Source organism: Neoarius graeffei, chromosome 17 (assembly GCF_027579695.1).
Source record: "Neoarius graeffei isolate fNeoGra1 chromosome 17, fNeoGra1.pri, whole genome shotgun sequence".
Taxonomy (NCBI): Eukaryota; Metazoa; Chordata; class Actinopteri; order Siluriformes; family Ariidae; genus Neoarius; species Neoarius graeffei.
This window is the reverse complement of record NC_083585.1, coordinates 36,889,718-36,906,881: the sequence shown is the minus strand read 5'-3', so window position 1 is coordinate 36,906,881 and position 17,164 is coordinate 36,889,718. Positions and strand designations below refer to the sequence as shown.

General features: G+C 41.6%; 1 protein-coding gene across 4 annotated transcripts in view; it reads left to right on the top strand.

The window, feature by feature from the left end:
• The window catches only part of tenm4 (teneurin transmembrane protein 4), a 353,388-nt gene extending 339,391 nt beyond the window's left edge, over positions 1-13,997 (top strand). For all 4 annotated transcript variants that reach the window (XM_060944153.1, XM_060944154.1, XM_060944151.1 and 1 more), the window contains one exon: positions 13,138-13,997. In XM_060944153.1, the coding sequence (XP_060800136.1) occupies positions 13,138-13,896 (759 nt within the window). In that variant the 3' untranslated portion in view covers positions 13,897-13,997. The remainder of the gene's footprint in view (positions 1-13,137) is intronic.
• Positions 13,998-17,164: the final 3,167 nt, after the last annotated feature.

Sequence of the window (17,164 nt, the reverse complement as noted above, 5' to 3'; positions counted from 1 at the left end):
GAAATCATGGACACCACGTCCTCCAGGCTAAAGAGGAGAGGGACCATCCGACTTGTTATCAGTGCACAGTTCAAAAGCCAGCATATGTGATGGTATGAGGGGGCATTAATACGCATGACATGGGTAGCCTGTACATCTGGGAAGGCATCATTAATGCTGAATGATATATACACGTTTCAGAGCAATATGCTGCCATCCAGACAAAATCTTTTTCAGAGAAGCCCTGCCTTCTTTCAGCAAGACAATGTCAAACTGCTTTCTGCACATAATAAAAACTGCATGGCCCTGTCGTAAAAGAGTCTGGGTGCTAAACTGGCCTGCCTGCAGTCTAGACCTGTCTCCCATTTAAAACATTTGGTGCATTATGAAGTGCAAAATATGACAAAGGAGACACTGAACTATTGAGCAACTGAAATTGTACATCAGGCAAGAATGGGACAACATTTCTCTTTCAGAACTACAGCAATTGGTCTCCTCAGTTCCCAAACATTTACAGAGTGTTGTTAAAAGTAGAGGTGATGCAACACAGTGATAAACATGCCCCGCCCCAACTTTTTTGAAACGTGTTGCTGACATCAAATTCGAAATGAGCATAGATTTTTCAAAAAACAATAACATTTCTCAGTTTCAACATTTGATATGTTATCTTTGCACTACTTTCAATGAAATATAGGGTTTCCATCATAGGGTTATAGGGTTGCAAATTATCGCATTCTGTTTTTATTTAGTTTACACAGCATCCAACTTTTTTGGAATTGGGGTTGTACAAATGTAATGTATATACTGTAAGTATGTCTGTAACTATCTAATAAGAATTTTCTCCACCTAATCCTAAATCTAACCCCAACCCATGATTGGGGGGCCGTGTTTGAATGTGTGCAGGGGTGGACATTGTGGGGACATTTTGACTGGTTCCCACAAACAAAAATGCTTTTTTTATTAAGAAGCCCAGAAGGTTCCCTTTCTTTCCTAAGGCATTAATTAGCTTGAATAATATTTGTCAGTGGAAGGTTTGAAATAAGGATATTAAGACACACATTCAACTTCAATTTGTATTCATGTAACCTGACTCTTTACTTTGTAGGTTCCTGATGGAGTCCAGAGTAATCAGTTCAAATCAGTGGCTAGTATGCCCGCCCTCTGCACCCGCTTCTCAAACTGAGGGAATGAGGTCAAAATAAAGAGTGCTTGTAATAGTTCTGCCATTAGGAAAATTCATTGCACATTTCCTCCACTACTGGCCATTGATTTCAGCACAGCTTTACACACCTTTTATCTTCCCTTTGTTTTTTTTTATCTTTCACTTTCCACGTTTCATGGTCTGATTCTTAGACTTATCAAACCCTTGTGTCTTCTTTAAGTCACTTGAATAATTTAGGAGCTGTTTGTTGTGTGGGTCAGGTTTCTCCCTGAGAGTGGCACGCATTAGGTGTGCATTGACAGCTGTGTTTTCCTTAAAGTGCATATCCTGGACCAATTTTGTTTTTTTATATGAATGTATGTCCCTTTACACACTCATCCAGAAGGGTAATTTTGCACAAGGCCATCTGTCTACAGCAGAAAAAAATAAAATAACAAAACACGTCTGGAAAAATCCCAAGGGAGTCTGGAGCCAGATTCGTGACGTTACCTGCGGAAGCGCCAGCAGGCTGCGCGAGCTTTGCACGGTTTCAGTGCACAGCCTGTGTAGACCAAGCGCTCCCATTTCTCTCTCATTGTCCGGTCTTTTGGGAAACGATGAGTACTAATCCCATTATGATTGGTGTTGCTACACCCTCCTACGATACATCTGTTAACCATTTTAATAATTACGCGATAGCGTTGAAGAAATTTGCAGAAAACCACCAGGTCGTTTTCTCATAAACAAACCAGCGCTGACGTAGGATTCAGAGGGAGGCGTCCCGCACGCGACGTCACAAAAATCAATGTTTGCCGGGAAATCCAAATGCCAAGTTTTTTCAGAGGCGGACCAATTCGCCTCAAATGGCTTGATTTCAACTGAATTTTTGCGAGGTAAAAAAAAAATTGCAGAGAATGCAGAATGTTACAGATATTTGACCAAAGTTTAATATAAAATAGGAGAATTACATTGATCTTGCTCCTGAATTTACCCGTGATATGCACTTTAACAGGGGCGGCACGGTGGTGTAGTGGTTAGCGCTGTCGCCTCACAGCAAGAAAGTCCGGGTTCGAGCCCCGTGGCCGGCGAGGGCCTTTCTGTGTGGAGTTTGCATGTTCTCCCCGTGTCCGCGTGGGTTTCCTCCGGGTGCTCCGGTTTCCCCCGGGTGCTCCGGTTTCCCCCACAGTCCAAAGACATGCAGGTTAGGCTAATTGGTGGCTCTAAATTGACCGTAGGTGTGAATGTGAGTGTGAATGGTTGTCTGTGTCTATGTGTCAGCCCTGTGATGACCTGGCGACTTGTCCAGGGTGTACCCCGCCTTTTGCCCGTAGTCAGCTGGGATAGGCTCCAGCTTGCCTGCGACCCTGTAGAACAGGATAAAGCGGCTAGAGATAATGAGATGAGATGCACTTTAACACCCAAAGACACCTTGTTCCCTTGATACAGCACTACAGGCTTTCAAGTCAGTCTGATTCATAATAGGAAATGTTCCATGATAATATAAATATCTAGTTGGCTTGATGAATTTGAGATGCGGAGGAAGGATACAAGTCACTAGTTCTTTCAGATGATAAGGCTTTCTAGTCAGTCATTCAAGCATTTGAGGAGGCCACAAGTCATCAGTATAGTCTGACTTGCAAATGGATGCACCATAATAGACAGACATTTGAAGGTATGAGGCATCCGAGGTTTCAGATGTCTGAGATATGAGATTTTAAATGTGAAGCGATGGATCCATTTGAAGCCTGACAAGGTTCACATGGAGCTCACACACACTCCGAGAGAATGAGCAAGCAAGCTAAATATACAGCGGTTTAGAAATATAACACATGTTCTTTGAGACCTTTAGAGGTCAATACATTGTTTTATATTCTGTATAGCATGTCCTTTTCAGCAATTTGATGGCTTTACCTAAGTGCAAAACACATTAACAAACCAGCAAAGCTGCAGCAAAACATAACGCATCAACATTATCTCTCAGCAGAAAGGGAAGGGCCTTCTAACATCACATGCATTAGGCTGAGAGACCATGAAAAGCAGGAAGCTGGAGGATTTTTTAAATGAGAGGAAATATGAGCCAAAATGAACCTATTGACAATTTTATTCATGCTTATTTTTATCAAGGGCATTCATTTGATATGTTAGATATGCTGTCAACTTTGCACAGCATTAGTATGAACATGCAAATGCTGAAAAGGAAGCCAGGCTATTAATATACTCACTATAATAACATGTCATTTTTCATTAAGTCGGTTTCAGTAGAATAATTAAATAGTAAACTGAAGTGCCACACTTCTTTTTCATTGTGATAGTCATATGCCATGTCCAATCAGCAACAAGCATGCGACGTTAAGTTTTGTGTTTTTTTATCTTATTGTGCTTCTGAATTTGCTTTTGTGATTTTGGTTTTGTTGAGCATTTTGAATTGCTGTGGGGTTTTTGGTTTGTTAATCTGTTACAGGCCATCATGTTTACAGGATCATCTGAAGGCCACACAGACTCCGGAAGTCATTTATCTTTTTCATTTGCTCCGAGTGTTTCACATCCAACTTAATGAAATCCCTTTTGGAAAATAGTCATTACGGTATAATCACACACACAGTCTGGTCCCAGACTGGATATATTTGGCTGTTTGATTTGCCAGCATGCACAATTATAAGTCCTAGTTGTTATTTGATTAAATTTTCTGAGCTTGTCATGAAAGCATTAGATGACAGAAAACCCCGCTGGCTAGACTAATTTCTATGTGCACTTTAATTATCACTAACCTGACCACATGATAAGACTCTTTAAAAGTTGAAAGCAAGGCAATTTTCAAGACTTGTCAGATCTTTCGGTCCTGTTCCTCTATAACGGTCAGGGTAGAGTTTACATCACCCCAGGATACTTGGCAAAGATACAGCATCGGTCTCCTGAGTCCAGTCTCAGCCCACATATAGCAGTTCTATACCCTACACAAATTAGCAGACTTCCCTCTCTAGTGGAAATCCTTCCCTGCACCTCTTTGAAGGCTCTTTCAAAAGAAGTACCAGCATAATTCACGTACTACACAATTCTTAAAACGTATTTATTTTATATATTTCACCTGGAACTTTACATAGTCTGAAGTTTGTTTTTTTTGTAATGTTCTTTCCAAAATGCATCATTGTTAGTCTGAAAATAACATACATCAAGAATAGATTAAAGGTAGACTGACTCAGATTTTTCAAGTGTACTGTAGGTCATAAAAAGAATTTTTCTTGACACCCAGTTATTTTTGTTTAATGAACCAAAAGCTACTGAATTATAGTCTGGCTAACGTGACTTCAAAGCTCTGCGAGCATTGGTCTGGCAAAGATATTAAGCCCAACCGTTTCCCAAAGTGCGTGGTTGACCCGCCTCCCTGAAATGCCTCAGTTTGCTACTGGTTGAAGCCAGAAAAGGCTGTGACGAAGCTTAAACCAATCACATCACTCTTTCCTTTGACGTATGTGACGCGACGGGGCTAACTGGTAGATTAAACTCTTACCGAAGCCGGTCGGGAGCAAGGCGAAAACATCCTTCCTTTCAATAAATACCTCCAGGGCTGCTCTTTGCTCCGTTTTCAATGAGAACTTGCTCCATGTTCGTAATGTTTCTAGTGAATGAAGCGTTTCCGGCATAGATTCTGTAAATAATCTATGGCTTCCGGTCGCAGTTCTACTACGTCACTCCTTGAACACGCCTCTACCCAGGGCCGTTGGAGATGCTCAAAGTTGGTTGGCTCCCGATTTTTCGGGAGCTTGGAAGAGCTGGAGATAGCTTGCCTGGCCAGACTAAGCCCGCAACAGGCCCTCGTGTTGCGTCACGCTTAGGATGGACGGGCCCAGGCTAACTGAATTAGAATCACAGACTTCCAATTTTATAAGCTTTTTTTTTTTAAATAGAACAATTAATGAATTTAAGGCCACGTGGCCCTAGATTCTCCGCTATTATTTCTTGCTTCACAGTAATGCAATACAAGATACTACGTCATGCATCACGTAGGTAGGCTTTCCCCGTTCGCGCAAGGCATTATGGGATACAAATTTTAAACAGGAGAGAAAAATGGAGGACGCGAATGAAACGTGGAAGGCTGGCTAAAGTAACAGAAAGCGAGAAGAAAAGACGTTATGTTGCAAAGGAAAGGAAACGCAGGAGCAAACTAATAAATATCGGCGGTCAGCGAGCACCTCGGTGTGATCAGCTGTTCATTTAGCAACACAATGATGTAACTGTCAGTGCACGGTCAAGGTAAACCTGTAGATGGCAGTAATGCAACACTGGATGCCAGCTGCTGTAAAACCCAAAAGAAGAAGATGACGATGCCTAAATGTAAACCTGCGCATGCGCACACCGGACTTCCCCGTCTGCTTGGCTGCGCGAAGCGAGCGATTTCATGCATGTTATTTGCTAGGAAATCCCCTCAAATTAAATAACTTCCTAGCCACAAAATGGCCTGGTTTTTTTTTTTAGATATTACAGAAGTAAACATATATCACAATGACCAGATTTCAGAGGGAACTAAATTTCACCAGTTTTCTGAAATCGAAAGCCCGTCTAGTTTTAAATCCTGACTTGTGGTTATCTGTGTAGATGCTTTATTACTCGTTAATCAGCCCAACCCTACTTACAGACATTATTTTCTTTTTTATTGGGAGGAAGTAAATGCTTATAATTGCTGTCCAAATTGCTTTTTGGAAATATAATTACGGGGTCATTTATGAGTTTTTAAAGAAGCTACATTAAAAAAAAAACACTAATGGCTTCTGCAATAGTAGTGCTGCTCTTATGAGGGCTTAAAGTAGGTTATTTGCCCCATAATGCCCATATTTCATTGAACGTATTCACAGAGATCGAGGACAAGGAGGAAAGAGCCACTCATTACACATGTGATAATAGCTCCTCCGTTTCCTCCAGCAAGATGGCATGTTTTTACAGGAGGCTCAAAATACTTAAACTTAAGTATCATAAAGAAAAAACCTAAAGTAGGGTAGTTGTTTATCAAAAAAGTGCTGCAGTGGTACAGTAATTGGGTTCCATGATTGCATATATGAAGAAACATTTTATCAAGATGACAAGAAGTACTGCTAGAAGGTTTCTTCACCTTGGTTTGCACCACTGAGGATGTGAGGATGAGAACAGAAATAAAGAAGAGGAAGAGTAGTGGGATGACAAAGGTAGAAGTATTGTGTTCGTAAAACTTCAAATCAATTGAGAGCAATTAGTGGTTTGAGATTATGCTCAGGAAGAAAAAATCCTCTAGCACTTCTTTTATTGTATATTGATCTTATGATTACTCACACGAAAAGGATCGTCCACCTCTTTAGTAGAAGGTGAAGAATGCTTGTTGAATAATTAATGTTGTACTCTGACCTCATAAACATTCTTAGCCTGCCGCATATAACTACTTTTCAACTCCGTGACGCATATCTGCTCGGTCTGGCCAGCCGTTCTCACCCTGACATCACTGCAATAGCCGTGGAATAGTGCAGAAATAATGCATACAGCTTGATTTTTACTATATTGGCATTTCCTCTAAAAGCCAGCCTCTTGTAATTAAATTGTCGTTGCTTCGAAGCGTGACTTTGGCTGCCTCTTAAACTGATCGTGATGGATGTCGCATGCTGGAAATTTTCATAAAATGGCAGAGAAGTGAGTGTTCGCTTTTAATCTATCACCCTTTCAGTTCTGCTTACACAAGACCCACATGCCATGAGGAACTGCAGGGGAGAAAATGACAGGAGTATGTGGCCTGATTGGCCTGATGGCATCCACCATTAGCCTCCTGACTTTGATCAGTGCTCTGGACCGATGGTCCTGCAGGCACTCTGACCACCATACGCTACTTGAATGATGCATCCCTTTTATAGTGGAGACGACATGGTGGTAAAGCACAGGACAGGCATTGTCATCCCCACACTCCACACACGTCTGTTCTGTGACTAAGGTCAGAAAGTTGGCGTTCTACAAATTGGGGTGGTGAGGTGTGAAATGTTTTTGAGACCGTATGTCCTGCCAGAGATACCTAACAGCTGAACCCATCCAACTTAGCCTTGCTTTCACAGCCTGTTTTGCCATAGAGCGAGTTCGATTAAGTGTGTGTGAGCTCCTAGCAGAGAGAAAGAGAAAGACATAGTAGGACATAGGGAGGGTAGGAAAGACATAAGCTTTTCCTTGTCTCTCCTCCCAGCCAGGAGCCTCTTCTTTCTGTAGCTTCTCAGCAGAAGCGACTCCTAGCCAGCATCCAGCCCTTGCTATTTCATCCTACCCTCCATGTTGTTCAAATTAGTGTCATCTGGGTAAAGTTATACATGTGTCGAGACTATCGTCGGTCAGGCCCAGAGGATACACTTTACACACATTAATATTAGCCTCTGAAATGGAATTGTATGAATTAGCTGTAATGATATTACTGAAGAAGACTGGAAACAGACATTACTGACTATTTTGTGGCAGAACCACGTTGTTCTTACTGAAGAATTGCAGTATTGTCACCAGTGACAACTGTTGAAAAAGTCAGTGTTTATGTTCATACACCTCGCCATAATACAGAAAGGCGAAACACTGAATAGTCAGAACATGAAAATGAAAGGTGTTTTGAAGTGGTAATGAAGCAGACTGAGAATTGTGAGAGGATTATTATGGCTGGATTGTGAGAGGGAAGAGTGGCTGAGCTTGGAGAGAAAAAAAGACAGTTTCCTGCTGAGATCACCCACCCTGCGCGAGCCATCTTTACTCCTGGGAGTTAGCTACTCCTGAGAGACGGGCTGTGCAATCAAGCCTGCTGCTGCAGGGCAGACGGGGTGAAAACAAATGCAGATATTTTTGTGTGGAAACCAGACGTGTGTAGTCCAGGTTAAATATTAATGTGTTTCATTCGTACAGAGCCTTTGTCAAACCCAAGGCCGAGTTACCAAAATACAGATTACCAACTGTATCTTAAAGCGAAGAGCTACAGTGAGTGTTGATAAAACAAATTCTTTCAGCCGGGCTTCAATGGAGGCGAGAGAAGAGCAAGATGATTTACATTTCAATCAGAATCAAGATAGTCATAGCAGGAGTCATAACAATTATTAGCTCACCAACCATAGGGCGATGAGCTATTGCCATCACGCAGCATCCATCCGTCCGTCCATCCATCCACAATTCACAAAAGTCGCTACTCCTCCCTGAGTTTTCAATGGATTTTGATTCTGATTGTTTTGTTTGGAAGATCTAATCAGTCTGCACAAAAGTTACTCCCTTGTTTTGTGATTTCTCATTAACAAGTTGCTAATTAGGCCGGTTAATAAACTTTCAGGAAAAATCGCTACTCCTCCTTGAGTTTTCAATGCATTTTGATTCCGATTGTTTTGTCTGGAAGATCAAATTGTTCTAATTGTTCTCATGAAGAACAACTTGGCTCATTATAAACGAGTCTGGTTTCTCATGGTACAGCCGTGTGAGCTACTGCGTCACTGACGCTCCGGTGTATACTTCTCTAGTGGAACCAATGCAATGAATATTCCGTTGGATGGATGGATGGAACACATGATTGGAATGGTGGAAAACAAAGTTTAGTGGTTAAGGCATTGGACAACTAGGCAACCCATCAGAAGGTTGTGAGTTCAGATCCCAGCACTGCCAAGCTGCCACTAATGGGTCTTTGAGCAAGACCATTAACCCTGAACCTGAACTGCTCAATAGATATTTCGATTACGTTCATTATGTCTTATATTGAATATTGTTAGTTTTTTTTTTTTTATCAGACATCTAATTTTTTAGGTTTGTTTACCTGACATGTTTCGACGTACGACTGTCGTCTTCCTCAGAGTGTCACCAGATGTTATTGGTGACGCATCTTTTATCAGCTGATGTGTCCGAAGGCGTGGCCTTCCTGTCTGGATTGACAGGTCGGTCACGCCTTCTACTGTCAGTTCGTCCCCTGCAAGATGGCACTCCAGGTATGGGAGAGCATGTATGCTCCCTCATCTCGGTTGAACAGAATGCAGTATACTAGGAAAAGGACTCAACTACGCTGTCACACCGAACAACATACCACACGATGAATTCATTCTGGCAACTGAATTAGCATGTGAGAAAATACAGGATCAGGGACAAAAAGCAGCACTAAGAAGCTGCACTAATAGCTGGTATATTGAAAATGGCCAAACCACCACCCAGTAACATCACCAAACAGGAAGCCAAAGCCATGAGAACATTAGCAAAAAATAAAGACATCACAATCCTCCCAGCAGATAAAGGCAGAACAGTAGTTATCATGGACACCGAAGAATATGAACACAAAATGATGGAATTACTCAGTGACAATGCCTTCGAGATATTAAGAAAAGACCCAACAGAAGACAAGAAAAAGAAACTTAAGGCATTACTCAAACCACTACTCGATGAAAATAAAATAGATAAACAGGCATATAATCATTTAGTACCCACAGCCAACGTCATCCCCAGGATTTACGGCACACCAAAAATACACAAACCAGGAACACCATTACGCCCCATAGTAGATAGCATTGGTTCAGTGACATACAACTTATCAAAAGCACTTACCGAAATAATTAAACCATTACTAGGACTCACAGACCAACACTGCAAAAACTCAAAACAACTAGCAGAAGAACTAAAAAACATAAAAATGCAACAAGACGAAGTTTTCATTTCACACGATGTCATATCGCTTTTCACCAGAACACCCACGGAAGCCACCATACAGGTAGTACAAGACAAATTAAAAACAGATAGGACGCTCAAGAAACGCACAAACCTCACTGTACAAGACATTACGCAACTCCTTCAATTCATCGCCACATCCACATACTTTCAGTTCAGGAACACAATTTACAGACAAAAGGAAGGTTTTGCCATGGGAGACCCACTATCAGCCGTCATGTGTGGCTTTTTCATGGAAGACCTGGAGCAGAAAGCACTCACTACAATACCAGCGGAATGCAGACCAACACTCTGGAAATGGTATGTGGACGACATATTGGAAAAAGTAAAGAGGGGACACACTCAACAACTTACCGACCATCTCAATACTATAGACAATACCGGCAATATAAAATTCACACATGAAGAGGAAACGGAGCAGTCAATAGCATTTTTGGACTTAAAAATACATCACACAGAAGAGGGGGACATCAAAATAAAAGTACACAGGAAACCCATACACACCGACCAATATTTAAACTGGACTTCCGAACACCCCATAATGCACAAAATATCCGTAGTTAGAACATTACATGAACGTGCAGCAATAATTACAGATGCACAGGACAAAAAACAGGAAGAACAACATATACAACACGCACTGAAGGCATGTCAATATCCACAATGGGCAATATCCAAAGGGGCGGAACAGGTCAAAAACAATAAAACACAGAAGAAAGAAAAAAAACAAACCAACAAACAAGAACACAGGGGAGTAGTGACATTACCATACATCAGAGGAATAACGGAACGCATTCAAAGAGCAATGAGGAAATACAACATTAACACACCTGTCAAACCACACACAACACTCCGTCAGATCCTGGTTCATCCTAAAGGCAGAATACATCCAGACAACAGATGCAACACCATATATGAGATTCCATGCCAATTATGCAATAAAACTTACATTGGGGAGACAGGAAGGAGTTTCAACACAAGAAAAAATGAACATAAGAAAGAGTGCGAAAAGGAGACAGCTACAAGACAAACCCAAACAATAAAAGAAAAGGCACAACAGGAAAATTATAAGTCAGCCATAACAGATCATTGCAAAAGGGAAAATCATATTATGGACTGGGGGAATGCCAGAGTCATCCGCACAGAAGATAATAAACATCAGCGCTGGATCAGGGAGGCCATAGAGATCCGTAAGCGAAGTCCAAGGACCATCAACCGAGATGAGGGAGCATACATGCTCTCCCATACCTGGAGTGCCATCTTGCAGGGGACGAACTGACAGTAGAAGGCGTGACCGACCTGCCAATCCAGACAGGAAGGCCACGCCTTCGGACACATCAGCTGATAAAAGATGCGTCACCAATAACATCCGGTGACACTCTGAGGAAGACGACAGTCGTACGTCGAAACATGTCAGGTAAACAAACCTAAAAAATTAGATGTCTGATAAAAAAAGAAAAAATCTAACAATGCTCAATAGATAGTTTTCACTGACGTCACGGCATTCCAGGGAACGCCCCCCAGCCACCATCTTGCGGGGCAAACAAAACGGACCATCGCCACTACCGGCTACGTTATCTCGGACGAATTTATGAAGTTATATAGTCAGTTTTCTAAAATAAAGATCAATGTTGGCAAAATCAAGCAAACAGAAGTATATAGATACATTAGACAACATCTCACGACAATGGTATGCAGCCAAACTGGCCTTGATTGGGGGAATTGACCCCTACGAAGTGGACAAAGATGTATTTTCAAGTGACTATGCAGGGCTGCCAAAGCCTGAAACCGCCAAAGCCTGCTCCAAAGCCTGAAACTGACTTCATCAAGCTTTAAAGGCTGTCTGATATATACAACTTTATATATTCACAGCGCGCCTTTTGGCGGATGCCGCCTGAATCGCGCAGATCCGATTTTTTTTTTAGGGGGGGCGTTGGAGTGTCTGATTATAATTTCAAAGTAAATTCTGTATTAAAATTACTAAATAAGCAAATCCGTTACAGTCCATGAAACAGGAAGTATAAGGATGAGAAAAAAACAGTTTAAATCGGAAAGCTGCGCACATTTGCGCAGTCCTGCACACCGCTCGGGCTGCGCAAATGTGCGCAGCTTTCCGATTTAAACTGTTTTTTTTCTCATCCTTATACTTCCTGTTTCATGGACTGTAACAGATTTGCTTATTTAGTAATTTTAATACAGAATTTACTTTGAAATTATAATCAGACACTCCAACGCCCCTCCTAAAAAAAATCGGATCTGCGCGATTCAGGCAGCATCCGCCAAAAGGCGCGCTGTTTGCATCCCAAACACAAATCAAATCATACAGACTAGACCTAAAATGTTTTTCAAAAATGACCCTTGCATGAGTGAAGTGACAAGTTTCAAATAGAAACGTGACAAACGAGCAATATTAAGTGTACATTACAATGTAAACGTACACTCAGCGGTTCCAGTTAGGCATTCTCCAGAGATTGTTCACATGATGTTTTGGTTTCCAAAAACAAACTTAAACACAATTGATTGTTTATTTAAACAACTTATCACTTATAAAATGATCGGAGCAGACTTTGCTGTGTTTGGAAGGCTGATAATCCTTGCGGTTGATTCTCGCAAGCCATAGATTTCTCCTTTGTATGCTGAGTTTGTTTGCTCGCCTTTGTGCTCCCATACAGTGGGAATTCCACAAAAGCTCCGCTTGACTTCATCATCTGACCTATTACGACAGCCGTGAATACAACAGGTGTGCACCATTGCTAACTTTAAATAGCCTGCTTGGGTTCTTTTGAAGACTTTGTACTCGCGCGTTACAATGTGTGCTCAGTCACCTGTACGGTAAGCTCGACCCGCAAGATGGCTGCCACTAAGGAATCCCCAACTCTGTGACGTCATGTGAAAACTATCTTTTGTATCCTGTCTCACTTGTAAATTGCTTTGGACAAGAGCAGTAGGCAAACATAATGTAATGGAAAGTTTCTCTAAATGAATGCACATGTGGATCTTGGTCCATAGAGGCTAGAATTGTTTCAGATGATATTCAATTTTGCTACCATTCTCTTCTCTGTCACTGCCTCCAATGAATCCTGAGTCAACCACATCAGTCCAGCAAAGTAGTCAAAAACCAAACAGTACTGTATATAACTTGAAGTTGGGTTGGCGAATTACCGTTTGTAAACTGCACTGAGTTCAGCTGAATACTGAGTGCATCTTAAGAGTGCCATAATTCAACCTACTCCACTTACCAGCGTTTGATAAATTCTTCATTGTACATCTACTATTATATCCCACTCTACTGTTTTTCTGAGTTGATTCATCTTAATTTGTCTGCTTTTGTGTGTCTGTGTGTGCAGTCTGTACTTGGAGTGCAGTGTGAGGTTCAGAGACAACTTAAGTCCTTTGTCAAGTTGGAGCGTTTTGACCAGATCTATCGAGCAAGTGGTGCTGGTTGTCCAGAATCCCCTTTCAGCACGTTCTTCGCCTCAGGAGCTTCGATCTTCGGCAAGGGTGTGAAGTTAGCCATCCGAGAGGGTCAAGTTAGTGCCGACATCATCAGCCTGGCCAGTGAGGATGGCAGACGGCTTGCTGCTGTTCTGGACCAGTCCATCTACCTTCAAGACCTTCATTTTACAATTGATGGCATGGACATGCACTATTTTGTGAAAACATCTCCAGCAGAGGGCAACTTGGCACTGCTGGGTATGACAGTGGGACGGCGAATGCTGGAGACAGGAACTAATGTGACAGTGCAGCAGGTGAACACTGTGCTGGGTGGCCGAGCTCGGCGTATTACCGATGTGCTGCTGCAGCACGGTGCTCTGAGCCTGAATGTGCGCTATGGCAGCAGTCTGGATGAAGAAAAGGCTCGGGTGCTGGAGATGACTCGCCAGAGAGTTGTGGCAGCCGCCTGGCACCGCGAGCGACACCGACTGCGCCAGGGAGAAGACGGATCACGCGCCTGGACGGACACTGAGCGGCAGCAGCTGTTCAGCTCGGGCCGTGTGCAAGGTTACGATGGCTACTACGTGGTACCTGTGGACCAGTTCCCTGAGCTGGCCGACAGCACCAGCAACATTCACTTTCTGCGCCAGAGCGAGATGGGCCGCAGGTGACACAAACACAAGGGAAGCCACGCTCGGGCTCAGCATCCAGGACTTCTTGCCAAAGACATGTTGCTTGTGTGACCACTTTGTTAAATCGTTTTTTTTTTTTTTTGACCTTGTTTTTTGTTTATTTTTAGACTGCCTTACTTAAGAACAGCTTGCAGGCAGTTGCACTGCATTGACATTCAAGTGCTTTTCTTTCCTTTTTTTTTTTTTGGAATTGCATAACAGTTATTGGCTGCCAAATGAGGCTGCTAGAAGAATAATGTATGGTAACATTGGTTATTTAGTTCTGACTCCTTTTCGACAGATCAGCTCAAACGGATCCTGGAAGATGGCTGGTAATGCATTTTGATAACTGGCAAGTGAGCAGATTGGCATTCAGCTTCACTCCACCCTGCCTTTTCTCACCCCAGAGCCAAGGAGAGCCTTTTTTAAAATCACTTCTTTTTATACTTGAAAGCCTGCCACACTTAAACAAAGACTTCATTGTCTGTTGTTCAGGCTCCTAATCCCCCTCCTCTTATCATCACTGAATCTTGAATTGGTGTCTTGTACCATTTCAAGACTGCTTGACTGCCGAGTATTCTTTAAAGATTTGACTAATGGATTTAAAAAAGAAAGGGAAAATATCGAGGGCATGCTCACAGTCTGAACACATATTGTGAAACGTCTAATTGAATGAGATTTATCCAAAAAGGGGAAAAGTTGCAAAAACAGAAAATAGCTCCCAGTGGTCTTTAAAGCTGGTTTAAAATATATATATATAAATGACATTGTTGGAAAATATAATAAAACTTCTGTATGAAAATGAATATTTTACTAAAATACATAAAATCACCTAAAATCTATTTCATAGCTACATGTATGAAAAAAGAACAGTATATCAAATGTGAATACATTACCAAAATGTGAACTGTTGTCCCTTTTCATTGCAAATTGTTGTACTTGAATGATGCCTAGTGTTCCAGCACCTGGAGCGTGTGTGTGTGTGTGTGTGTGTGTTATGTTTGGGAATGTCAATCCATTTAAATTAATTTGTTTGGTTTTTATTGTTGAAGCAAATAAGATTTTAATATGCTTAACCATTCCTTTAAGGATAACAGTATTTATTTTAGTAATGTGCTTTTTAAACCAATGTGGCTCCTCATGTGCTCTGTCTGTGCAAGAGACATGAATGCTTATATATATATAAAGAAAAAAAAAACACACAACAACAACAAAAACCCAGCACATTACTAGAACATGCCCTCAGACATTCCTCAGGCTTTCCTTCCTTGAACATGTAGATCTGGGGAGTGCTGGCACCGGACACTGGGCTAAGGACAGATTTAAACCCCAGTAGGATGCCTGAGGGTCAGAGTCTTAAGTGCCCTGGATATGAAGGACAAGACTCCGCAAGAGTCCCACAGCTGCCCGAGATGCATTACGGCCTGCAGGCATGTAGTTCCTGTCTACAAGCAGAGGGGTTGAAATGCATGCCAATCTGGCAACCCGCCATTTGGATATAACTTCTTGCTTTTTGTGTGTCCTATAGCTTGACTACCTACTGAACTTCAAAGAACATCCAGTGTAGCCTCTCTCTGGTTTTATAAAATGTGTCCGAGATGGAACAAAATGGTGTTAATGTGTTGGACATGGTGTCATGGTGTAACGTACACCTCCTCGTGTAAGCGTACAGTAGCTGAATCTGTTGTTGCAGTTTGTATGACTCGGGACGGGGTGTGGAGGTGATGAGTATATCAGTGATCGCAAGCTGTATAATACTGTCAAGCATATTTTTTTATTTGGATGTCAGTCGGATGTTGGATACAGCCATAATTTTTTGCTGTATGTTAAAAAAAAAAAAGTTTGAACGAAGAAAAAAATGCATTGTGGTGACTTCACTGAGAACTGCGTCATGAGGCTGTAATTACTTTCTGAAGTTTTGGACTAATTTAATTTTTTATTTTGTTTTCTTGTTTGTTTGTTGGTTTGTTCTCAACACTGTGTTTCTAACGCTTCTCTTTGGATCTGTAAATAAGAGAACGAGAAATGAGCTGTAAATAAAATGCCAATGTAGATACCTTTTAGAGCTACAGCAGTGAATCTGTGTAGTCTTTAGGTAATGAGGGGAAAAAAATAAAGAATATTTTGTGTTTACATTTATTTAATGTCACTGTTTTGTCATGTTTTGACTAGTCATGTTACTGAGTATGAAAGAATGGGTAAAATTATGAAAAAATAGGTTTTGACCCAAATATTTCTGCAAATTTATTCTCCTTTAAGAAAATATATATCATTATATTTTATTTTATTTTTTATTTTTTTTTTTTTACTAAAATGATGTAGAAATCTTTCTAACCTTGCTTTGGCTGTCTGTCTGAAAAGATCACTTTAACAAATAATGGTAAATGGAGTTAGTTAATCTGTCATAACTTTCTGTATTAACTAGCTCGCTAGCTGTAAGTACCCTAGCTTCTTGAACGCACACATCGATTTTTTTTTTCTTTTCCTTTCTAATTTTTGTATTAATGTATCATGACAATTATTTCAGCCAATCATAGATAAACTCCAACTGGTATAGGTACATACACAAATATGGACATTATGCCTTTTTTATAGAACATCGGCCCACATCTCTGCAGGATGGAAGAAAAGACGTCCGCTTCTAAATGAGGTTGGACATTAGTTATTTCTTCATATGTCTTCAGTAAGAGTTTAAAACTCACTTATAAAATGTGCTTGTGACGCATACAACAGAAACATAGTTCAGTAAAACCTTTAGTTTCCAGAACTGAAGGTAGAAGTTGTCAAGATTTGGCCATATTTCAAATCTTGTTTCCCATGTTTTCACACCAGAAATATGCTAGATCACACCATCACATACCACATCAAAGAGAAAATAACCTCCATTATTCTATCCACGGCGGCACGGTGGTGTAGTGGTTAGCGCTGTCGCCTCACAGCAAGAAGGTCCTGGGTTCGAGCCCCGGGGCCGGCGAGGGCCTTTCTGTGTGGAGTTTGCATGTTCTCCCCGTGTCTGTGTGGGTTTCCTCCGGGTGCTCCGGTTTCCCCCACAGTCCAAAGACATGCAGGTTAGGTTAGCTGGTGACTCTAAATTGACCGTAGATGTGAGTGTGAATGGTTGTCTGTGTCTATGTGTCAGCCCTGTGATGACCTGGCGGCTTGTCCAGGGTGTACCCCGCCTTTCGCCCGTAGTCAGCTGGGATAGGCTCCAGCTTGCCTGCAACCCTGTAGAAGGATAAAGCGGCTAGAGATAATGAATGAATGAATG